Here is a 26,105-nt window from a genome sequence, read left to right as displayed (position 1 = left end):
AGTGTATTTTCATTTACAAGGCATCTACATTGAAGTACTCAATTTCTGGATGTTATATCAGATTACTAAATAAAAATATGACCTACTTATTGTCAAATTTGAAAAGCACAACATTTGAGTTTTCATAAGAAGAAGATAAAGAGGAAAGAAAATTGAACAGAAAATGAAGGAATTTGTATGAGAGTTCTTCTGGAGGCATTTAAAATGTCCACTTTGTACATCAGGGCTGTTGCAACACATCGACGATTCAAACAAATACATTCTGGAGACTTTATGTAGCTGAACATGTTCTCCTCTTGACTCAAAATAGAAACCCAACAATGTAGTAGCTGGAGAGATTAGACATCAATAGTTTAGTTCATGCTTTTGTAATTAAAAAAGTACCCACTAGAGTTTATCCCCCATGTAGTAAACAAGGGCCGTAAATCAGTCCTGTTGAAAAGGCATCTGTGGCTGTAGGCCATGCAGCTGTGAAAAGGTGTAGAACAACAGTATGTCCATAAATGAACAATATATATCAGTTTTCTTATGTAAAGGTGAATGGTAAGGTAATTAATTGGATTTATGAGGTCATCATATTTTCAACTTAGGCCTGCCACATATCCGTTGTTACTGTTCTTATTCTCAGGCCTCTCTACGCATTGTTCTCTGAAAGAAGTTGACAGGCAGTTAGCACCTTCACCGTAAATGCAAAATCCAAACAATTACATAACAACTTCATTTTTCTTGGACATGTATCTTTGCATAAAATGCTGGTATTATATTTACAGTGTCTGGCAATTCTTGTAGATATTTGAAACTCTGTGGAATGTGGGAGAAGGGAGCTATTTACATGGGTAGTATCCAGAAAGATATCATCTATCAGTCAGGCTGTGAAAGCTTCAGAAATCAAGTAGAGAATGTTTTTCTCATCCAAACTCCGAAATTGATATATTTCATTGTAGATAGCCTGTGCAAAATATATTACAAAAATTTTCATTTATTAAAGGGAAATAGGTTTCCTATGTCAGATTTCTGCTTTGTGTGGAGGGAGGAAGGCATAGTAGCAGCAGGTAGGCATAGCGAGCTACCTAAAAGTGAAAAAAGACAAATGTAAACAAAGGGTAAACTGTTATTGTTTCAAAACTGTCAATACTTTTACCCCACTGTAAGGCAAAATGGGCAATGCCTCCATACAAAAAGTTTTCGGTTGGCATAAGAACTATAATTGTACCCAAGTATGCACCTCTTCATCTGAAGCAAATTGACAGCCACTGATGTCTTTCTTCAGGGCTCTGAAAATATGGAAATTGTCTAGGGAGAGATAGGGACTGCATCTAGGAAGTGTTAAGTGTTTTGCAGTAGTCAGGTAGGCATTACCCTGCAAGAGAATGGTGCCATCTGTCAATATCCTATGTGTTTGGACATGATCATATGCTTGAATTGTTGCATTGTGTCCACTTATTGCTGTGTGTTAATTTTAGTATCATGTTCCAGAAAATCAGCAGTGGGCCCATGCAGCCAAACAAAAATGTCATCATGACTTGCTTAGAGCTTGCAAGCACAGCTTTAGATTTTTTCAATGAGGGTGAATCCATGTGCTTCCATTGTTGGCTCTGATGCTTTGTCTCTGGGTCAAAATGCTCACACCATGTTTCATCTCTTGTGACAATACAGGACAGGACACAATATTTTACCTCATGATACCATTCTAAGTGCTGCAGTGATATTGACATTCCATTCAAATTCTTCTCCTCCATCGCCCTGTGGGCAATCCAATGCACACAGATTTTCTGGAGCTTCAGATGCTCTGTCAAAAAAGCATGAGTGGCATCATGACCAATTCCCAACATAGCCGAATATCTTTCATTGTCTGCTTTTGGCTGTTTCTGATGGCAGCATTTCCACAACAATGACTGAAAGAGTTGTGGCACAGTGACTCTGTCCTGACCGACTTCTGTATTTCAATGACGCTCAACTTTCTCTGAATCATTTATTCCATACAGACACAGGTGCACTTGATATACTTTGTCCGTCATACACAGCAGACATTTGGGCATGCATTTCCTTCCTGACAATACTTCTGTAATGAAAACCCACACTACCCCTCGCACACACACACACACACACACACACACACACACACAACTTGTTGCTCATGTTGTGTCTGACAAATGGCTTAGTGGTGAACATTCACACTGTTCTTTCCTAATAGAGGGCACTTCTATACGCACACCTACCTGTGCTACCAGCACCTGCACAATGCTTGTTATGTAGTCTGTCTTGTTTTCTTTTGACGAGTCCTTGTAGTATGGGTGCCTAATCTCTACTGTCTAGAGATTAGCATAACTGATAGCCTCAGGAAATCATATGAAGGATTTCAGGAATAAAGAATCAATACTTGAAGATTTCTTTGTGTACATCTACATACATCTATACTTAATTACATACTCCACAATTTGTTGCAAGGTGGAGGCTGCCCTTCCTGTTCCACTTTTAAATAGAGTGAGGGAAAAACAACTGTCTCTATGCCTCTATATAAGCCCTAATTGCTCTTATGTTATCTTCACAGTCCTTATGTGAAATGTGTGTTGCCAACAGTAGAATTGTTCTGTAGTCAACTTCATATGTTGGTTCTCTGATTTTTCAATATTGTTCTGCAAAAAGAAAGTCATCTTCCCTCTTTCTGGAGAACCATGAAGGATAAGGGGTTTATTTGTTGTCATTATAGGTTCTTTTTTGATTAGCGTGTGGTTTGAAGTTTGTTACCGTATTTACTTGAATCTAAGCCGCACCTGAAAAATGAGACTCGAAATCACGGAAAAAAAATTTTCCCGAATCTAAGCCGCACCTGAAATTTGAGACTCGAAATTCAAGGGAGAGAAAAATTTTAGGCCGCACCTGCAAATCGAAACAAAGTTGGTCCATTGTAATATGAGACACAATTTAGGTTGGATGAATGACGATACAGCTACAGTAGTTTGGTTTGAGTCGTAAGCTTAGCAGTTAAGCTTTACCAGGTAGCCATTGCTATGCGTCAGGTGCTCCGTCCGTATTTATACGGGAACCCTTCCTTTTCCATGTGCTTCATCTGATTTGAATGAATTGCTTATTTTTTTTATCTCATAAGTGCCATTCTCTTTGTCATAGGTGTTTACGTCACTCTAAGCTGAAAGTGCATTATTTTACTGTGTTTGTCGCATTCTGATAATGTGTGTTCACGACCAGTTGCCGCTCGCAGCCTGGCTTGCTTTTGTGCATGCTACTGCCACTTACTATATAAAAAAAGAGAGGAATTGTCTCATAAGCGAAACAATGGCAAGAGACTGCTATTTGTTGTTGCAGCTCTCTTTGATAATGATCGACAAGAGCCAAATAATAGACTGAGTATGATAGAAGATGTTCTGAACGAGAGTTTAGCGAAAAATTTTCGCCGTTTGAAAATCTTTGCAGGTGCCTCTTTTGTTCATTACATTCTGCACAGAAATTAGTCATCTTACGTTTAAAAATCTAGTAAATTGCCGTGCTTCATTTCTGACTGTATCACTATTAGGCATAAGAATAATACGAATATAAACATGACGTGATATGTATATTCTTCTGCATTTGCTGTTGTCTCACTCTAGTTTCGTAGTTTATTAGGCAGACAGGATTTAAATGAGATAGCAGCAAACACGAAAGAATACATGGCAAAATGTTTGTATTTGTATTATTCTTATGGTGAAGAGAATACTGCATGTGATTCTCAATTCATAAAAGTTCCTATTAGCAACCATCTCTTCTCACAGGTAGGAAAAAATTCAGAACATAGAGTTGGCCATATTGACAAACATCCCAAACAGTCTTGCCAGTTGGATTTTCATAGTACATCGAAACGCTGCTACATTTGAAGATGAACAATACAAAATTTGTATTTACTTTGTTGGATAATGTATGAAAATGCAGTGGTCGAAACGCGGGGCGGAGAAAAAAAACTCATCTTCCACCTTTTTTTTTTTTTAATTTATTTACTGACTCAGAGGTTTTGGCGCCAGTATCTATCTTTGTGCCTGCAAAGCACGCCTGTGTAGCGCTACATATATTCGACGGCAGAAGTTAGTTGTGGCGGCACCTACCGACATTTTTCAGAACTTCCTCTTACTTTGCACTCTATTATAAGCCGCAGGCGGTTTTATGGATTACAAAAACTGGAAAAAAAGTGTGGCTTAGAATCGAGTAAATACGGTAGTCAGAATATACTGCGGACATACAGCCTCAACACAAAAGAAATAAGATTGCTTAGATAAATATTAATAGTGACTGGTTTTTGCCCTAGAAGTTTATCTTTATACTGTGCCAGGTTTTATCAAAATCAATCAGCTAAGTGACAGTGGATAAGGAGATTATTACGCATATGTTCTTGCGCTCTGCTGGAAAAGTACTGTACAATGTCTGAGACAAAAGAATTAACACTTATCCTGAAACATCTATGTATTTGCTACATATGTTCAGTTAGTGGGTGGCACGTTCATACTAGGCCACACTGAAATCCACAGATGTCACAAATCATTCCTTCCACTGTTTTAAATATTTCTTATTGCTATTTTCCATGAAGCTACACAGTAACTCACCACTTAACATTTCTGGGGGAAAATGCAGTCCTCTCTTGCATACCATCCTTTCACTACGTCCCAACCGTATCCATTTTTTGTCTACCTAAATTCCCATTGTAACTCTCTTACACCAAGTGAAGTAACAATTGCTTATTTTGGTGTGATATTTCAGTATTTAGTGCCTTTTTCCATAAAGTTGTATTTCAATTGCAACTATGTGTTGCCTGTATGTTTTACACTTTACCTGTTGAAGGGCTTTTCTTTTTACTGCAAATTTTATTATATATATGTTTTTATATTATTATGTTCTTTGTTTTGTTTTGTTGAAGTTTTTTCCTATAGAAATGTCACTTAATTACATTTTTTGCATGATATTTATTTTCCATGCATAGGCTGAAGAAATATCTTGACAATCTAAAGAGCAATGTTGTTGGACAAGGACGTGTCACCAAGGTGAGTGAATTCATTTTGTATTCATTCATTCATCTTTAACAACAAGATTTACATAATATTTGTAGTGGTGAAGTACTAACATTATCCTGAAAATGGGTTAGTAAGCATGGCAGACTAAGTGTAATGAATCACACTCATATTTTGTGGTGCTTTAGCATATTATTGTTATTAAGTTTGTGTGTTTGTTTATATTCTGTAACTGTTGCAGTTCATTTTACATAAAAATGCACTGGTATTGATTAATGTGTAAATCCACAGATTTATTTCTGCACTGTAATTGTGTTTTTTTGCAAGAAAATTGTAATGCCACAATACCTTAATTTTCATGTAAAATTTGACGATTTGACGCATAATGGAAGAGTTCTACCAGAATCACAGGTGGGAAATTGTTCATACTGAGTGTCCATCATCCAGTCTATGCTCTGCTCCATGCAGCAGATAACTATGGCTAAAGATTTTGAATAAATTTATAAGATAAATAGTGCAATTTTACTTTTGGTTATTGGAATTTAAAAAAAAAAAAATAAAACAAATATCTAATTCAAGAATAAAGTCAGAATTGAGTATTAACAATGCTGGACAAGGAGGAAGAGTGTTTTCTCACCAGCCACTTAAATAGAAACATCTCATATTTCAAAAAGGAGAAATGTCACACCAAACCATAGATTACGAGAGAGATGAAATGTAGGAAGAATGCTGGAAGTAACAGTGAGATAGAATTTGTGACTAACATTCTGAACTGCCAGCATGAGATGCTAGCAACCACTAGCTCAAAGACGTAAGTCAGTTTTCGAAAAAAATGCAAAGCTTCATTACAGTGAAAAATAGGCTATATAGCTGGGGATGGTGGGGCAGGAGCCAATAATAAAAATTGTATTAGAAAGAAGGCAGAGAGAAAATGGATATATAGTTTTAGAAAGAGTGATACTCAGCTTACAGACTGCTACCCTAATTTCAGAAGTCATTGAACAAACTAAACAAATATACAAGGCATCTTAACAAGAAAGATCAAGATTCTGTGAGGCCACAGAAATTATCATTTGGGAAAAAAAATTAATAGTTTATGTCCTGTCCCAAGTGATTTCCAACATACAATACATTTAATGTACTTTTTTGATAATTGTGCTGTTATTTTGAAGGAACAATGTCAGAACACAACAACTAGCTTTTTTCTGGACAATTAGAGGATGTTCTGCTTATTACATGAAATACAACACACTTCCAACATGTTGGATCTACTCCACAGTCTCCACCACAACTTCTGTAATTGGTGGGGGTATGCAAGTTCCTTTTGGACATCTGGAAACAGCACTGCCAATTTGTAATTATAAACTTTCATCTATTGTCTTTCACTGGAAGAAAAATGTTTAAGAATTGTGCATGATGATACCCTGCATTTTTATATTTGATTCTCGACTCCAGTCCACAGCATCATGTGTGTAATGGTATAGTAAAAACAAAATAATGAATTTCTTCTGCGTTTACTTTTTTGTGAGGTTTTATCCAGTTACACAAAGAGAAAAGTATTGCCAGTGGACATATCTTTTTTCTGGAATTGCATATTCATTTCACCACCAGTGTGGCATAGGCTTCAATGCTTTTATCTTTTGGTTAATAAAGACAATGAGTATGAAACAGATGTGCACTGCCATGATATAATTTTGAGTTATATAACTATTCAAATTATGTCTGCAAGAACATTACAATTAACAAATTTCAGAAGCATAATTTCTTCTCAGTGTATTACACTTTATGCTCACATAGTGTAACAAACATTAAATAGCAGAAGGATGTTTGAGTCACAAAAATGATACTGTTCAACTACATCTTTTATGTCATGTTTCTACCAAAACATAATTAATATAATCACATACCATTCCTTCCATGCATAATGTTAAATGGAAGAGCCAGATACAAAAGCAAGCAGTTGTTTTTCTTTTCTTTTTTTGTTTTAAAACCTTTCTTTTGCATTAACAAGCAGCAAAGCAAGCTTTTTTCCATTACTTTACATACAGTCATTTTTTCTCATCACAGATTTCTACGCATTATAGATGTATTATACTTTTTATCACTGTTTATTCATTTTAAAGTCTTCATTATTTTGGTGGCATACATTACTATTCATAATCTGCCACATATGACCAATGGGTACACTTAGTCCTCAAAGATTGTCACAACCAAAATCTTTTCCAACACAAGACACCACCAGAATGTGTTTCATCATATAGCTGACATAAATCATGCAGTTCATGAACGAAAATAGAGAATACCTGCATCTCAAAATCTGGTCTTCTGGGTGGAGAGGAAAAATCATAGCTTGTTAGCATGAAAAGAATAAATAAAATAATAGTGAGTGGGCAGTACTGCTTCCTCACATGTGATCGTGGGTGCACCAGTCTCTGACACACAAAGATTTCTAGGTCATTCTTGCCACCTCTGTAATGTTGACTTGTCTTCCTCAGAAACTATAAATAGTTACGTAATTGTGGATACTTGTTTCAGGTGTCGTTATATGTTGAACAGAAACTTGCAGTTATGTATTGCCAATTGGAATTTCTGTATATATAAGATAACAGGCTTCTGTTTTGGATTGTATTGGAATTAGTTGAATGAAATACTTCAATCAGTGTTTGGTATATTTTTGTGTTTGATTTACAATTAGTTGTAGCAGAATTTAGAGTGAAAACAGTATATAAGAAGTGTAATATGTCTGAATTTTTGTAGGTGCCATTACTCCATGCAGATGTGAGGTGGGCATCAGAAGCATTTGGCCAAAAATCTCTTCCAGCATCGCACTCGGCAGATTCCATTCGTGGCATTCCACCATCTGCCTTCTCTGCTCCTCGTCCATTCCACACTGCAGTGCCTCATATGCCAGCTGGCACAGAAGATAACGATTTTCCACCACCTCCCCCACCACTTCCTAACACCATGCCACCAAATCTGAAGAAACCAAGTAACTTTGCACCAAGTTGGAAGCCTTACCATAATCCTGAATCTCAAACTTCATATTCAGAAGCTCTTCCAGGAAAAGCATATACATCATCAGAATTTGAAAAGGCTGGTCCAACAGGTAACTACACAATGAAATCGAAAAGTAGTTTTCTTTTATAAAAACAATATTGGAAATAAAATACTTTTTTTTCCTCCAGGTCGTCTGTCACAGAAAGGTAATAGCCAACAATCGGCAAGTGTGGGTCGTCAGCAGTTTGGTACGTTGCCTGGTGAGAGTGTCTCAAGCTTGCCAGCAGATGCCAGTGTATCACATACACTGCATCCTGAATCTCATACTGCCTACTCAGAAGTTGTTCCAGGAAAACCTTCATTTGCCTCAGCCGAGCATCATAGGTCTGGTTCAGGAGGTAACTGTTTAAAGCAAAAGACAAGATTACTAAATGTCTTTGAAAAGCTGATGGTTCTTAAAGTAATATCACATTTTTTCCAGTAGCAGATCCTGTTTCACAGAGAGGTCAGCAACAAGGAGATGTTGGGCATCAACACTATGGACTAATGCCTGAAAACACTGCTGCAACTTTGCCAGCAGATGCCACGTTCGCTCACACAATGCATCCTGACTCCCACACTGTGTATTCAGAATCTGTCCCAGGAAAACATTCAGCCCTATCGCCTGAATACCGCAGAACTGGTTTACGAGGTAACTCTACAAAGTGATAAATATCATCCTTTGCTCTGTGAAATTTACAGTAGTTGAGATAACTTTCATTTTTCCAGTAGTAGACCCTGTGTCTCCAAAACAGCAAAGTGATTGGATGGAAGGCATGAGCACTAAACATAGTGAATCAATTCCTGGATATAACGTATTGAGCTCACCAGCTGATGCAACTGTTTCACTTGCAACACATCCAATGATTATGTCTGTTTCTACTAATGTGCCAGGTGTCTCACCTGCAATGATAGCTACATCTTTATCTCAAAGTTGTGGAGCACCTGAAGGATTTAAGAATGAGACTGTTCCTCACAATAAAAATACTGGTACATTACGTGCTGGTGCAGTTGCCGGCTCAAGATATCCTAGTGGGCAGGAGTGCTACCAGAATGCCTGTCCAGACAAACTGCCATATGATGAGCCTGTAAAGCAATGGGTAGGGAAAGATATCCCTCAAGAGGGAAATTTGGGATATTCAATGCATCCAGCAGAAAAAGAAGACATTTACAGTCAACAGCCAGGAGCACTTTTACAGTCTGATACAGTGAATATTAAAAGCCCTGTCTCCAGAACTCAGTTAAGAAATTCTGAAGGAACAAGCTCTTTATTAGGCCATAAACCATATTATATGTCCCATCCTGTGGAAAGCACATCTTGTGAGCCAATAGCTGCCAGAAATGCTGGTTCAAGTCATTGGGAAGTTGGTAAGTCTTCTGTGTGTCCATGTCTTTGTTGTCGATTTGTGCATGTCCTCTGTGTTCGTTCATTCGTTATTCTGTGTATATGTTTGTCCATCTGTCTTATTGGTATGTCCTTCCATTTGTCTGTCCGTCCTTGTTTGCATTCTGTATATACTTTAATTTTCGACTTTGTTGGTATTTGCTGAAACAGCTATTAAAGGAGAAAAACTGAGTAAGAATTATTTATACAAAAATCTAAGTTGTATTCAACAGATCTGCAGAATACCATATACAGTGGTTGGCCTCCATATTGTTGCAAAATGGGCAAGGCAAGAATCGATCATCTGTGTGAACTTCAGAAAGTATTTTGTGGGATTTCATAGTTCACTATCAAATGTCTCACTGCTACCAGCAAGAGACCATTCAATTGACTTTGGTTGCTATATTGAGTTCTTTGCTGTAATATGATTGACTGTCCACTTCATCCAGACTGGTTTGTTTATATAAGTATAGCTTATTTGATGAATCTTTATTTCTCACCAGCAAGAACATGGTTGTTCATTGACCTAGAAATGGCACCACCACTGAAACAGAAGAGACAGCTGGTGCACTCTGTTTGCAAACATTATTGACATTGGGGAAATACAGTGTGTCCCACATAAAACCCCAGTATGCCTCACACCCAAGATTTGAGAAACTGTGAACTAACTAAAAGAGAATAGATAATAGTAATGTTAAAATTATGTAGTTACTTGGCTATAATAGATGCTGGAAGTGGTGATCAATGCATCCAGGAGTCAAAGATCTCTACATATCTTGCATTGTTTAAGGTGTAATTGAAAAATATGGGGTACACTGGACAATGCATGCCAAACACCTGTCTTCTCTGAGTGGTAGTGTTCTTCATGGAGAATACATGTGACCAGTATCTGAATTTTTGGGTGTTTACATAACCTGACAAATGAAATCATGCCTCATCTGACATGAAGTAAAGCAAGGGTCCAAGTAACCATCTGCATTTGATACTAACAGCCAATTACAGTAATGAAGTTTCCAAGTCCTCAAATTTCAACTCTTGCACCATACTCAAAGAGTAGGCTTTTAATTTCATATCTTGTAGTACATAATGACACCGTGTCCAAGGTACACAAACTTGCTACAATGACCTCCTTACCAACTTGTGGACTTCTCATAATATCCATGCGAATTCTGTCTGTAATTTCAGGGTCCTCATTGTTGGTTGCCTATTCCTCTGCATATTCCTACAGCCCTTTATTTCTTGTACAGATCTTGAATAGTGCTGGTTGTGGGGAGTTTCGTTCCAGGATACTGTGCTTGAAACATTTCTTTACATTCCTTGATGTATGTAACACTCCATAGTATCAATTTGCTGTTCTGATGCAAATTGCCAATTTCTGTAACAGCCCAAAAATACAAGCTTCTCACAACAACTGATACATAAATGCACAGTTGCTCTCAACTTTCCAATAAAATTTAGTGTAGCCAACTTCTTTGAGACAGTGTTGCTATTTCACAAGCAATTCGACTAGAGATGATTAACTGATATGTGTGGCATAAATTTTTAATGTGGGACATTCTTGTATATGCATACATATTTCATGCTTGTAAGTTGCTTGTTTGAACATATTACTTGATCACTTTCGTGATCACTACTTTGAATCCCAATATATATTACAAATATTTAATGTTCATGTTCTGTAAAGGCACCAGAATGTCGATATTGATGACATGTATACATGCTCTGGTTCAGTCTTCTGAAATTACTTTTCTTATGAAGTTACTTTTCTTATGCAACTTTGTATTTGTTCTTTGAAAGTCTTTAACATAAGACTGTTTTTACTGCTTGCTGACTTTTTTGTCGAATTATGTTCTACATCAGTTCCATTGAATTTAGTTTGTTATAGAAGGAAAGTGACCATTAAACAGAAAAACTATATTTTTAAATCTTGTCCATGGTGCTTACAGGATTAAGTGTGCTTACCTTAACAATGTGTAGCAACTATCTCTCAATAATGTCTTTTATCACTGATGTGTCAATTTCTCACCACCATGACAGTGTATTGCCTTTGCAGAAGCAGTAGCAGGAGTCCTATTTTCTTGCATCATGTGGTATGGAGGATTTTTAGGTACATAAATGCATCTGTGTGGGGAACTTAGAATGAGTTGTACCTGTAACCACTTTTGAAGTTTGTTTTACCATGGTAATCTTGTGGTGAGATTTGCTCCAAAATCTCTCTCTGACTGGTACTAGTTTGTTTTATGGTCATTGCAGTTCAACCATTCTGGTGCTTGTTTATCTATTTTCTGTTTCAGATATACCTATCCTGTGCCCTGAAGATTGGTTGGCAGCAGTTCTTTTCTCCATTTCTCTCTGTTCCCTGTTAGTCTCTCTATTTCTTCATATGAACTTCCCTGAATGCCATACTTGATCTGCTCCTATTGCCACAACACACACCTGACATAAGGACCCTGAAGGCATGATAAGAGAAATCTGGGCTCATATGGAAGCATATAGACATCACTTTTCCCTCACTCCATTTGCAGATGGAACAGAAAAGAGAATGACTAATTATCATACATCGTACCACCCACACTCCTTGAAAGCACCTTGCGGAGTATTTATGTAGATATAGACTGATGTCTAGGTCTTACTCTTCCTCCCTTGCCTTGATTCATCCTTTCATTACATGAACTAGAAAGCTGTTGTATTGATAGATGTGGATCAATCAGTTGAGTTTTTTCTTTTCTATACCGTCGGCAGCAGAGATTTTCAAAGCCCATCATCATTTCTGCGAAACAAGGCATGTCCAGTGGGTCTTCAATGGAGTGGTTTCTGTGTGGCCTTCTCCATCCTGTGGCATATATTACGCTATTTCATGCAGCATTAGGAGCAGTTTACCACTCCAAGGATAAGAGACTGCCTTGCACTATACCGTATTTTACAGACTATAAGGCTCACTTTTTTCTTTGAAAAATTTGCCTAGAAAATTCAGGTATGTCTTCTACTCGAAATTAACATAAAAATTTCTAGTCTTTGATGTAAAATTCGCACCAGTCTTAAAGATAGCCATATATTTGATGCTGTGGGAAACCTCTCTCTGGCAACATTGGATTCAACTGGCAGCAGCAGTGCACCGATGCGGCAAACATGATTTGCAGGAATTCACAAGCTTGCTAACACTGTCTCCCTCCCACCTCTCGCAAATCTAGAGCATTGTCTAGCCTATGATGCATCATTGCCGTCTATGGTTCCAGTGAACATGAATTATAAGTGATTTGTGTTATCAATAACAGTGCAATATTTTTGTTAGTAGCTAGTTTCATAACGGGGAAAAAATAAAAGATATCCATATGATTTATAAATTATAGAGCACAGCAATCAGTCATCCTTTTTGCAGGTTTTATTTGGCAAATCCAGATTTCACCTAGTGCTTAGCCATTATCAATGCACTGTTTTCTAGTCTCAGTGCATGTCGGTTCCCTGTTGTTCGGACATCAGTCACAGTTCTTTGAAAAAATATTCAAAGAACTGTGACTGATGCCCAAACACTAGCTGAAATCTGGCTTTGCCAAATAAAACCTGCAAAGAGGACGACTGATTGCAGTGATCTATAATTTTTAAGTCAGATCACAGTTGCTGAGTGCACCCACATTCCTAATGGAAGGTAACCTGATGGTTATTCATATGATGTGGGCTATGAATTGAAAGTAATAGCCTATGCAGAAGGACATGGAAACAGAACAGTGGAGTGGCATCCCCCCCCCCTCTTCCCCCCTCCCTACACCAACAGCAAAAACCATTCATGGTTGGCAGGCTTGTAAACATGAATTGAAAAAAAAAGATGAGGAAGACAAAATTTGGGAAAAGAGGTCTGAAGGCAAAATGGCCAAAAATAGATGATGACATACTGAAATGGATTTGAGAACTGTCACAATGGCATTGGAATTAATACAGAAGTGAGTGAAATACTCGCTCATAACCTAGTGCTACAGTGGAACTTAACAGACTTTAAGAGGAGTGTTGGTTAGTGCTACATGTTTGTCAAGTTTGTGAAGTGTCATAGACTTAGCATGCAAACCAAAACCAAAATATCGCAGAAAATGCCAGAAGATTATGAAGAGAAAATACAAAGGGCATTTAAAAAGTTTTGCACAGTCGCCCCTAATTTTTTTATTTTTTGCAGGAGGAGAATGAATTTTTTGTGAACATACTTGGAACATTTAGCTATACTTTGAGCCTCCATCAGTTGTGATGCATCTGGCTTAACGTTCTTTCCATGATGTAAATGCACTTTGGTAAAATTCCTGGGGATTGACTTTTACACCATTACTTAACACAGGAAATAAGGTATTTCTCACTATCAAATGTTTTACCGTGCAGGTGGGCCTCCAAACAACCAAAGAGATGGAGCCAAGTCCGGACTGTAGGGAGGATGAGGAACAATTTTCCAATCCATTTTTATGATTTTCTCCTGTGTTGTAAGGGCTGTAATGGGGTTTGGCATTGGCATGGTATAGTCTGATGAGCTGACCCAGAAACTGTGGTCTGTGGATCTTGATGACACATCACAGCTTGTCCAGTGACAAACAGTAACGGTCCCGGTTAATTGTGGAGCCACTTTCCAAAAAGTCAATGAAAATGACACCACACTGATCCCAGAAGGAGGAGGCCATCACCTTTCAGCCTGCTGTTCATGAAAGTCTTGGTTTCTTTTTCCAAGCAGAACTCGGATGACGCCACTTCATGGATTGGGTTTTGCTCTCAGGTTCAGACAAAAACAACCATGTTTCATCGTGGGTTAGGACATCATCAAAACACTGTTTCCACTCTTCGGTAAAGGTCTTTATGAGACCCTCGCACACATTCTTCCTCATCGTTTTCATTTCTCTTGTCAGTAATCTAGGCACCCAACATGCACACAGTTTTCTGCACCCTAGTGACTGTAGCAGTGGTGCCACACTACCCCATGACAAACAAGTCATTTCAGCAAGCTGTCGTGTCATCACACATCTGTCATTTTGGATGATTTAATCAATGGTCTCTTTATTCACACCACTCCCTGTCGTCAATGGTCTACCGTATGGTGGATTGTCCAGTAGAGAGAAATCACATTCTTTAAACCTCTGTAACTACCGCTGGATACTGCTGTGATCCTCTGTGTCCTCTCCATAAACAGGGAACAACTTCCTGTGAATCGATGTGGCAGAGTCATTGCAGGTCTTGAGATGTTGAACAGGACCTCTATCACCGACCATTGTTGCAACCTGACATCTACTTCACGGTCCATTATGGCTCATCTGTACATAAAAGAAAATACTTTTATATACCAACTTATAGCTAAAAGTTCCAATTATGTTCACAAAAAATTTCATTCTCTTCTTGCAAAAAATAAAAAAATTAGAGAAGACTGTGCAAAACTTTTGGAACACCCTTCGTATTATCATTCCATCACTTTGTTATTCAATATCAAAAGAAAACCATTGTGGAACTAAGCCAAATAGTGAATATGGACGAAACTCTGACATTTGATGTGCCGATTAACAGAGTTGTTGCCATAAAAGGTGCTAAAACTGTCACCATAAAAACAACTGAAGATGATGTCCCATACTCCTTAACAAAGCGTAGGGGTACGATGCGGGAGACCCACACTGCTGTACTAGGCAAGGTTCTGGCGGAGGTGGTTTGCCATTGCCTTCCTCTGACTGTAATGGGGATGGATGATGATGATGATGATGAAAATGACAGAACAACACCCAGTCATCTCGAGGCAGGTTAAAATCCCTGACCCCGCCAGGAATCGAACCCGGGACCCATGCTCGGGAAGCGAGAATGCTACCGCGAGACCACAAAATGCGGACATAAAAACAAGTGGACATGCAAAAAATATGCACTACACTGTTGTCTTTTCATCTTGTGCTGAAGGTACTAAACTTAATCCAGTGATCACCTTCAAGCACAAAAAAATGCCAAAACCTTCTGAAATACTGTCTTGTGGTGTTGTTCATGTACATGACAGGGACTGGATGGACTAGATTGGTATGAAATTATGGGTTAACAGAGTGTGGGAGCGAAGCCAAGGTGCTTTATTGAAGAAAAGTTCTCTTCTTGGCTAGATCGGTGTAGTAGTCATTTGAAAAATTCTGTGAAGGAGAAATTGAGACGGGGAAATACAGAGCTTGCCGTTATTCTGGGAAGACTTATGTCACACTTGCAACCTCTTGATCTCTCAGTAAATACACCATTTAAAGTGTATATGAGGGAGGAATAGCACAAATGGATGATGGATGAAACGCAGCATGAATTCATGGCGAATGGAGCTTTAAAACGACCCACAATGAAACAAGTGTGTCAGTGGATAAAACAGTCATGGTGTAGAGTGAGAGATCAGATAACAATTTTCAGGGATTTTAAAGGTCAATTCAGTTTTATAAATTAAAACTTTTTTTGTCTGGCTTCACAATCAGATAACAAAAAATGGTAAAAATGTTATGTTTTTTAAAAAGTTGCTTAAAAATTAAAGTGCATCTTCCCATCCATAGCATCTTATAATTCATAAAATACTCTTTTGTCCTTCTAGGTTCTTGATAAAACGTGTCTTTTTTATTCCGGGAGACAGTCAGTTCCTGCATTTGTTAGCTGCTTGCAGAGCAAATTTTACCCCCCACCCCACCCCACCCTACCCCATCCTTCTGCTGCTATGAGGTGGATTTCAAGGTTCTTGTTTCACAGAGTTTAAGATCTTGACGGCTTTTCTTTATCTTTGTTAATTGCAACGAAAACCTGAAGAGCCTCCTATCAGAAAGCCACAGAGGGAAGTAACATGTAATCTTCTAATAGGCTGGGATTCTAGTAACACACATTGTGGACATTCTGAAATCTATTAAGTACTAGTTTACTATTCAGACTGGTAATTTAGCAAAATAAGATGTCGCCAATAGAAAAGTGCAGTGACACCTCCCAGTCATCAAAAAGGCAAAAAATTAAACAATTCGTTTCGCAGAGAATGTGATTCATACCTCGTTCTTGTATATACATACATATTTCATGCTTGTAAGTCCCTTGTTTGAACATATTATTTGATCACTTTCTTAATCACTACTTTGAATCCCAATATACGAGGGTAATCCCAAAAGCAATGTCTCTTATTTTTTTATAAGTACATAGCTCTGTTTATTTGTACAATGGTTTACACCGATTTACAGCTTGAAAATTTAGCTATTTTTGACATGTCAATGCTTATTTTTGACATGTCAATGCTTATTTGTAGACGCTGTGGCAGTTTTTGTATGCCCATATCATACCAGATTGCCGCCATGCTGTTCAGAAAGTTATGAACTGGTGTGATTGTTGCTTGGTCTCAGGTGTAGAGTGGTATGCCGAGGTTTCATCAGCCGTGACAATTGAGTCCAGAAAGTTGTCCTGGTGGTGAAGATGTGTGAGAACCATCAACTCATTGCCGCATGTGGTCCTCAGTCAGCTTGTGTGGCACCCATCTTGCGCACACCTTCCAGTAGTTCAATGTTTCAGTTAAAATTCTGTGAGCGTTACTTCGGGAAACCTCAGGAACCAATGTGCAGAGATCATCCAGGGTGATCCGCTGACCTTCACGCATGCTTTGCTCAACTTTCAACACTTTCTCCTCAGAAATTGACAGTTTCCCACTACTTTGTTAATCATGAATTTTGGTCCGACCAGCTGCAAACTCTCTACACCACTTAAGAATATTTTTGACATCCATGCACGACTCACCATACACTTCCGTCAATTGGCGATGGATTTCGATCGGCACAGTGCCCTTTGCATTCAGAAACCAAATAACTGCATGCAATTCGTACTTGGCGGTAACATCCAATGGCAGCTCCACTCTCAATGGCTGCCAAGCCAAGATTGAGTGCCTCAGCACGGCGTGCATATGTTTACACATAGCGCGTGAAGCACTCTTCATAACAGTGTGACCAACTGCCACACGAACAGAGTTGTGCACTTATAAAAAAAATAGCAGACCTTACTTTTGGGATTACACTCGTATATTACACTGATAAATTTCATCTTAAGTATCAAGTAAATTTATTTTTGGTTACATGAAAAGGATGCAAAAATATACCTAGAATTCCTAAGTAATAGTTTTCTGTGGACATGCCATGACTTTTTGTGTGTTGAAACTTAGGAACTGCCAATTAAAATTGACTCCGAAAACAAAATTATTAAATTATTACAAAATGAAAGTGAGGTGTCAGAAAATGAAATATTGACTGTACAGAGAAAGTGGTGGTTTAATATGTGAGAAACTATCCAGTTTGTGTGTGACAACCATCAAACAAAAATCAAATGACACTGTGAAAATGCTTGTGCACACATGTTAAACATTAACATATCTGTTGTTTCCAACAATTATGCACAGAATGTAACAAACCAAAATCTGCAAATGTGCGGGACGATTATAATTAAAACTTAAACTTTCAAATCACTGTAGAAATAACACCGTTGGTCAGAATGACGTCAAATTGCAACAGAATATTATTGGAGAAGTGGGGAAATGTATGGCACAAGAAAAATAAATAGTTAGGAAACATAGCAATAGATGGCGCTGTAAGCATCATAATTTAATAGTCGTCGACTTCAAATGACCAGTGAATCATACAACAATGCCTAAGGTGTGCGTTTGACGTTTAACAAACTGTACTAGGCCTACTCAGTGTGCATGGGTGTACAGGTGTGATACTGTTAATTACGTAAGCCCATCCACCACAGCAAGGTCATATCACATTGGATGACAAAAATCAGTTTTTAATTGTCCTGAAGCTAAAAACCGCACAAAAAGAATCACTCACATTTGTTTTTAATTGTCCTTAGGCCAAAAACTGCATAAAGAGCATCAATCACATCGGTTTTTATTTGTTCTGAACAAAAAATCAAATCGGATTATTAATTTCCATGTGACTGGTACAAAAAATGTTCAATATGCTGTCCACCATCTTCTGCAATGAGTTGAAAATGAGAAACAGTGTGTTCCACAACTCATCAAACTGTTTCTGGGTTCACGTTCAGAATGTGTTGCACAGTGCGTGTCTTCAGTGCAGCTAAGTTTGCGTTTGGAACACTGAACACTACATATTTCAGATAGCCCCACAGCCAGAAGTCACACGGATTAAGATTGGGACGGCCAGGCTGTAGGGAAATGGCAGCTGATGATTGTAGCATTTCTGAAAGGGCACTTCAGCAGCTGCTTAACTGGATTTGCAGTGTGCAGAGGTGGAGCATTTTGCATAAAAATGATCCCATCCACACTGTTGGAGAGTTGGAATGACATGTTTGCTCAAAAGACACTCGTACCACTTACCAGTGACAGTACAGGTAACAGGACCAGAAGCACCTGTCTCTTCGAAAAAATATGGCCCTATGACAAATGATGCCGTAAGCTCGCACTATGCAGTGACCTTTTCAGGATTAAGTGGTACTGGTTGATTTGCGTGTGGATTTTCCATTGCCCATATTTAACAATTCTGTGTATTGACATATCCTGTCAGATGGAAGTGGGCTTCATCTGTCCACAAAATCTTCCACGGACAATCATTGTCCTCTTCCATCCGAGCAAGAGATTCTGAAGCAAAGGTCTCTCATGCTAGCAGGTCAGCAGGAAACAACTCGTGCACATGGTTAATTTTGAATAGATAGCAAAGAAGGATGTTTCGTATGATTTTATGCACCATGCTCACGGGTATGTCCACTGTTCAGGCAGTTCTCCGTGCACTACACGTTTGCACGCCACCACCACCATTCATCTCCTCCTGCCTTGCTGTGGCCACTGCTTCCACTGATGTCGAATCAATTCATTTCCTTCATCTACAAGTTTGCACACCAAAAGAACCCGTCTCTTCAAATTTCCGAATCAATTTCTCCAGACCCATGGCAGTCATCGGATCAATGGCTTTTTTCAAACCCTTCAGTGTCCGGTACTTATGCAGAGCAACGTATGCACAGTCATCATTCTTGTAATACAACTTTACAAGCAGAGTGCGATCCTGCATTGAGACAGTCATGGCGAACATCGCAGACGTGAAAGAAGGAAAAGCTGTGTGTAGTGCGCATGACAGGTGTTTTCATTTACATATTATGACACATACAGCGCCATCTGTTGATCAATTTTCACACTTTCTTTTTTTCTTCTGCCTGACATTTTCCCTCTATTGCAATAATACTCCATTGCAATTTGACGTCATTCTGACAAGTGGTGTTATTTATACAGTGTAAATTATAATCACTCTGTATATCAGTGGAAGTTACAGAGAAAGAAAAGGCAAGGAAGTTAAATTACAATTGTTCCTGAAAAATATTACTGTCCCAAACTGCAACATCAATGTGTGGCTGGAATTAGAATGCAGCAGCTCAACAAAATTTTTTAAAATGTGGAACTTCTTCAGTTTTACTGTATGTATGCTGCTTGTAGCTTAATAGTTAATTGATTACAGTGATGATTTTCAAAAACAAAAGTTGCCTACATCTGTAAAAATGAAGTTCTTTTTCCTGTACATTATTATTTTTCATGAAGATTTGTAGCAAACATTGCTACTTGACATGTAGTTAACAGAACTTTCCAATCTCCGAATCTAGCATCATATGTGGAGTGGAAGCACAGCTCATCATTTCCATCATCATACCCAGAGGCGCAGATGGTTCTGCAGTGATTTCAAAAGTGGTATTCTTGATTTCCGCTATTGAGGGAAGAATTTTAGTGTCCACATTGACAGGTCACAAGAGTATCACACAAAGGAAGTGGTTGCTCGGATAGCAGGGTATGTATGGCTTGCACATGAGGGTTTTTTCGGCTAGAGGTACCCCTTCTTAGGAGAAATTGTAAAATGCCTGTCACGTTCAAAGATAGAATAACCAGATTACTCTGAAAGGAGAATTCTTCATCTTGTAGATCGAAAAGAGAGAATGTTAATTTATTATTGGTATACTGCAAAAGTAGACATGGTAAAGTTTCATAATTAGTCTTGCTTATTAAAGAATAGAAGTGTGCAGCAGTGAAGATTTTAATTTATGGAAGGGTAGACTAGATACAAGTGGTGGTGGTAGCATGTGTAATGCCATAAAGAACTCAGTAGTATATAATGAGGTTATTACAGATTTTAAATGTGAAATAATGTGGGTAAAGCATTACATTAAAGGTGGGTAAAAGAATATAATGCATGCTTTAGTTGACCCCCTGTGTCAGGAGTTGTAGTGGCAGAGCATTTCAGAGACATCTTGGAGAATATCACAAATAAGTTTTATTATCGTGTGCTGTTTTAGTAGTGGAGGAATCCGCTTGTCTGGTGTAGAAAGGGAGAGTCAGGAAATGAAAGTGGTGTCAGAGAAATGGATTTGAGTAAAATATTTCTGAACGTCTCATCTGAAAATTACGTCGAGCAGGTAGTTAAAGAACCAGCATGTGAGGACAGTGTCCTAGACCTCCTAGTAACTAACAGGCCGAACCTATTGAATCTTATTAATGTCGATGAGGAAATCGGCGATCATAAGGCTGTGATAGCATCAATTATTATAGGTATTACAAGGAATGTTTAAAAAACACTAGGAAATTTTTTTTGGTAGCATTAGTGACACGATACAAACTGCTTTGTATCTAAGTAGTCATCATGAAATATTTGGCTCTGAGAATAAAGGTGTGGATGACAAATAGATGAAACTCTGAATCATTGTAAAACATGCCTTAGTCAAGTATGTGCTAACAAGGTTGTGAGAGATGGCTTAGACCCACTTCGGTTCAATAGTCAGGTTAGAAAGTTTCTGCAAAAGCAAAGTGAGGTTTATCTCTGATTTAAGTGAAGTCAAAACCTAGTGGACAAGCAAGAACTGACTGAAGCCAAAATGAGCATGAGGGGTGTAATGCAAGAAGTATTTAATGAATTTACAAGTAAAATTTTGCCAAACTAATTGACTAAAAGTCCTAAAAGGTGTTATTCTTATGTAAAATTGGTAAGCAGATCAAAATCGTCTATTTAGTTTCTGTGTGACCATACTGGGACCAAAACAGAAGATGACAGAACAAGGCCACAGTAGTGAACTTAGTCTCCAGAAATTGTTTCACCACAGAATATCATTTCTCCTTTCAATCATCACACAAATATCAAAATGACAGTTGTTGAGATAAGCAATTACAGAAAAGAAAAGCAACTGCTCAGCAGTGAAAAGCCAACTGGACTGGATGAGACTCCTGTGAGGTTCTCCATAGATAGTGTGAAAGTACTCACAAACCTTCTAACAGGTTGCTGGAGTGACAGAGCGTACCTACTGACTGGAAAAAAGTGCAAGCCATTCCCGTTTTCAAGAATAATCATCATACAGTTCTCCATAATTGTAATCCTCTATCACTGATAACATTGTCATAGAATTATGTGACATGTTTTACACTCATTCATTATGATGTTCTTGGAGAACAAAAATCTCTACAAAAATCAATATAGCTTCCTCAAATATAGGTCTTGTGAAACTTAGCTTTCTCTGTTTGTCCATGAGACCCAAAGTGCCTTTGACTAGTTGATGTCATTTTCCTTGACTTAATGGAATACATTGACTACAATTCCACACTGTCATTTAACGAATAAAATATGAGCTCACTTAGTAGCAAACCAAATTAATTTACAATTTATATTAATGGTCTGGTGAATGGTATTGGAGGTTCCATGAGACTATTCACAGATGATGCTACTGTCTATAAGAAGTTTGCAACACCAGAAGATAGTAGCAAAATGCAGGAAGACCTGCAGAGGGTCAACAGTTGGTGCAGGGATGGCCTGTTGACTCTGAATGTAAATAAATTTACATAAGTAGGCAAAGAGATTAATTACTGCTTGGTTACAGTATTAATCGCAAATCACTGGAAAAACAAATGATTGTAAAATACCTAGGAGTTACTACTGAAACGACCTGCTGTGAAATGGACACACAAAACAATTAATAGGGAAAGCAGATGCCAGACTGAAATTCATTGGGAGTAGCTTAAGGAAATATATTTCATCCATGAAAGAAAGGGCTTAAAAAACTCTCATTTGACTGCCTCATGACTATTGTTCGTCAGTCTGGGGCCCTCACCATGTGGGATTAATAGATTAAATAGAGATGATGTGATGATGAATGGTGTGTTGCATTATGGGATCATTTAGTCTGCACAAGAACATTATAGGGATGTTCAACAAACTCCAAAATTCTAAGAAATTACATCTCATATAATACTCAGAACTATATTTTTCACATGCTCACTCGGTATTGAAATAGGGGATAGTATTTTGGGGCAACTTCAGAGCAAGCCCAAAATATTTCAGAGCACTGAAAAAGGTAATTAGGTTAATGTTAAAAGTAAATGGAAGAGTAACATGTAGTCTGCTTGCACATTAAGGAAAACTGAACAGTAGTGATCCTCGCGTTCTTGTAATGAATACAAATAATTACATGTTCAATGGACAAATACAGCACTATTCTAAAGAGGTTTACTCAGCCTAGCAAAAACTGTATGATGCACTACTGAGACACACAAAAATAATAATGGACCAGAATGAACTCAAATCATCAGTAAAATATTATCTGACTGAGCCCTAGTCCTGATCCACGAGGGTGTGTCAAAAAAAAAACCTTTGATCCTTGTTATATGTACTCATGCTTGTTACATATGTACTCATTAATACAAATTAGATAATATTATTTCCAGCTGAAAAATTATTGTGTTTTAGTATAAGAAATGTATGCAGCACTAAAAGTAGTGGTTCATTGTCTACTGTACACAGTAGACTGTAGAATGATTAAGTAAATAAGTAGTCTTGGTATCCATCCTGTTTTGTGTTTTTTGCAACCAAAGCTTCTTAGAACCTCATGTTCTTATAAATCAAGTGCAATGACATGCAGAACTTGGATATAAATGTGGATCTTGATAGTCACTTATCCTCACAAAACTGTTCTACCTTTGACAGGAGTCAACAACTTGTCACCTGGGAAGACAGTTCCAACAAAGCATATTCCAGGTGAATCACATGATGATGCCCATAGGCAACAGAAAGGAAGGTTTGCTGACACTGTTGGTACTGGGCATGATCCTTTTGGAATGCCAGAAGCCCTTCCAGCCAAGAGTTCCATTTATTCTTCATTGGGTCCTCACGGAGAGACTGTCTTTTCTGAAGGTGTTCCTACTGATGCACTGCCTAAGTCAGCTCTAGCAATGCAGCAGCACAGACATGATGCGGAACTTGGAGAGTTGTCAAGTCACATGGCAGAAATGAAAACTGATGATACCCCAGCTGTGCAGCAGCCACAGTTTAACTGCAAGGAGTGCAAAGGTGCAATTCAGGCTGGTGATGTAGCTGTGTTCGCTGACCGAGCAGGACAAGATGTAGCATGGCACCCGTCCTGCTTTGTCTGCACTACTTGCAAGGTAAGAACTGATTTTCTGATTTTCATGCTCTTGCAGAAATGTAATTTATTCGTTTTCAGCAACTTTTTTGTTTTTATGCAACACACAGTCCAATTGTCCTTTATTTTTAGTAATACAGCTTGAAGGTGATAAGTGACAGTAGTATATAAGCACAATTGGACCATGCGGCCAGTATTTAGTGTGAGGTACAAGGCATGCATTATAAGTAGTGGCTGATTGGCTGAAAAATTTAACTGGCTGCTAGGGTCAGTTTGCATGTGTGCAGTAGACTGCACTGATCATCTGTTAGGAATAGCTTTTTGTGTGACAGTAAATTAAAATGACTGTAAATATAAACAGTACTACCATAAATGAATTACAGTCACTGCAGAAGGTCATGGAATAGTTATGGAGCCTGGAGTCTTAAACAGCAGTCTGTGCAGTGGTATCACTCAAATTTACTGAAGCCAAAATTGTGATGGTTGCATTTTGGTATCAAACTAACAGCGACAATATGTAAAGATGAGATTAGAGTTATTTTGATTTTCAACAATGGATGCTTACCTTGTCCACACATTTTGGTACTTAAGGCGGGAACCTTTTGTACATGCCCCAACCTCCCTGCAGCCGTGAGCTTGCACCCACTGTAGACTACCTCTCCTTGCAACTCAGGAAACGATTCACTCTTCAACTTTATGAAAGTGAAATATTGAAAACTTCAGTTCTGAGCTGCAAGGAACTTCAAGTGGAACAATTTTAGATATGCATTTGAAGTCATTGTAAAAGAGGATGAATCACGTGTTTACACAAATTAATATAAACAGTGCTTTGATAAAAAAAGGCTTTAAAAACCAAATCTTGATAGTTTTCTGTTTTAAATCATCACTTTCATTTGATTAAGATTAATTTTTAAAATTTTGTCACCATCATTTTTAGCATTCAGAAACTACTGTCTGTTTCAGGAGCTTCTGGTGGACCTCATTTACTTCTTCAATAAGGGACAAGTTTACTGTGGCCGTCATTATGCAGAGCTCCTGAAGATTCCCCGATGCTTTGCCTGTGATGAAGTAAGCTTGATCAGCAGTTCTAGTTAAACCCCAGTAGGCAACTACCACAATATATTATGTTGTCTCATTACTCTGCCTGCCTGCCTGCTTATGTTAACCAGAGTATCTCCCCTCCAGCATATTGCTGTGATTTACATACTGAGACAAAAGTTTGCTTATGTTATAGTACTACAAACTGTTTTTTGCATTGCTCTTATTACCAGTTCTCATTGTACTGGAGAAATATGCACAGTAAACTTGGGGGAACTGGAAGCTGAAATGCTTATACAGTGGTATTCTGAGATCTTTTTTTTTTTTTTTTTTTTTTTTTTTTTTTTTTTTACCTTAAGCAATATAAACTAAGTTATAAAGCTGTAAAATATTGAAAAATGTTAGCTTACATTGTAAACTGCTCTACATATACATTTATACTTTATATCCTCCTTAGCATAGATACAAAATGTTCTGCATCACTTGACACACTGTGGTGCACTAAGCCATGAAATGAACAGTAGTTCTAGACGATGAGTACTGTAAGTAAGTTCATGTATTGAATGATTAGTTAGAAACACAGATCAAAAGACAACAACACTGTTTCCACAAGTGTTCAAGATCAGTTCAGAGTGAATACTGAAAGAGAGAGAACTCCAAAACAAGAAATAGTCAACACACTGTATCAGATGATGTGGTCTGAAGGCCAAAAATGGCAGTACACAACTGAGTGCCTGTATTTCATCTCAAAACTGTGCTCATTGTACTCTCAGCTTGCATAGTCTGAGGAGCAGTGAAGAACTGTGCCTACTTGTCATCCACAGCATATGACATACGCTGTGGCATGGATGGGAATACAAATCATTGTTGCGTACAATATGTACTCTGCAAGCCACCGTATGGTGTATGGTAGAAGGTACATTGTGTGCTACCACCATTTTTCTCCATTTCCGTTCCATTTGTGAATGGTGCGCATAGAAACGAAGACTATCTTTAGCCTCTGTGTAAGTTCAAACTTCTCTGATTTTACTGTATTGTCATTTATTTTTTTTTTTTTAGATATATGTGGGAGGAACTGTCATTCTTCTTGGAATGTCACTGGTGCCATTGGAGTACCTCAGTGATGCTCCACAAGCCCACTATGACACATACAACTTATTTTTTTGTGGCTTCTCCATAATTCCTCCCTCTATAAATCTTCCATAATAAGGATCCCAGACTGATGAGTTTACGCAAGAATCAATCAAGTAAGAGTATCATAAGCTATGTGA

At 38.0% G+C, this 26,105-nt stretch overlaps 1 protein-coding gene across 21 annotated transcripts in view; it reads left to right on the top strand.

Moving 5' to 3' along the window:
- The window catches only part of LOC126283946 (testin), an 82,896-nt gene that overhangs the window by 30,605 nt on the left and 26,186 nt on the right, over positions 1–26,105 (top strand). For 4 of the 21 annotated variants that reach the window (XM_049982354.1, XM_049982355.1, XM_049982356.1 and 1 more), the window contains exons 7-13: positions 4,964–5,024; positions 7,749–8,097; positions 8,177–8,386; positions 8,470–8,679; positions 8,757–9,395; positions 23,361–23,818; positions 24,760–24,864. In XM_049982354.1, the coding sequence (XP_049838311.1) occupies positions 4,964–5,024; positions 7,749–8,097; positions 8,177–8,386; positions 8,470–8,679; positions 8,757–9,395; positions 23,361–23,818; positions 24,760–24,864 (2,032 nt within the window). The remainder of the gene's footprint in view (positions 1–4,963; positions 5,025–7,748; positions 8,098–8,176; positions 8,387–8,469; positions 8,680–8,756; positions 9,396–23,360; positions 23,819–24,759; positions 24,865–26,105) is intronic. The other 17 variants (XM_049982374.1, XM_049982371.1, XM_049982373.1 and 14 more) reach the window with 5 other exon arrangements.

This window comes from Schistocerca gregaria, chromosome 8 (genome assembly GCF_023897955.1).
Source record: "Schistocerca gregaria isolate iqSchGreg1 chromosome 8, iqSchGreg1.2, whole genome shotgun sequence".
In the NCBI taxonomy this organism is placed as follows: domain Eukaryota; kingdom Metazoa; phylum Arthropoda; class Insecta; order Orthoptera; family Acrididae; genus Schistocerca; species Schistocerca gregaria.
This window is presented reverse-complemented; position numbering and strand designations above follow the sequence as displayed.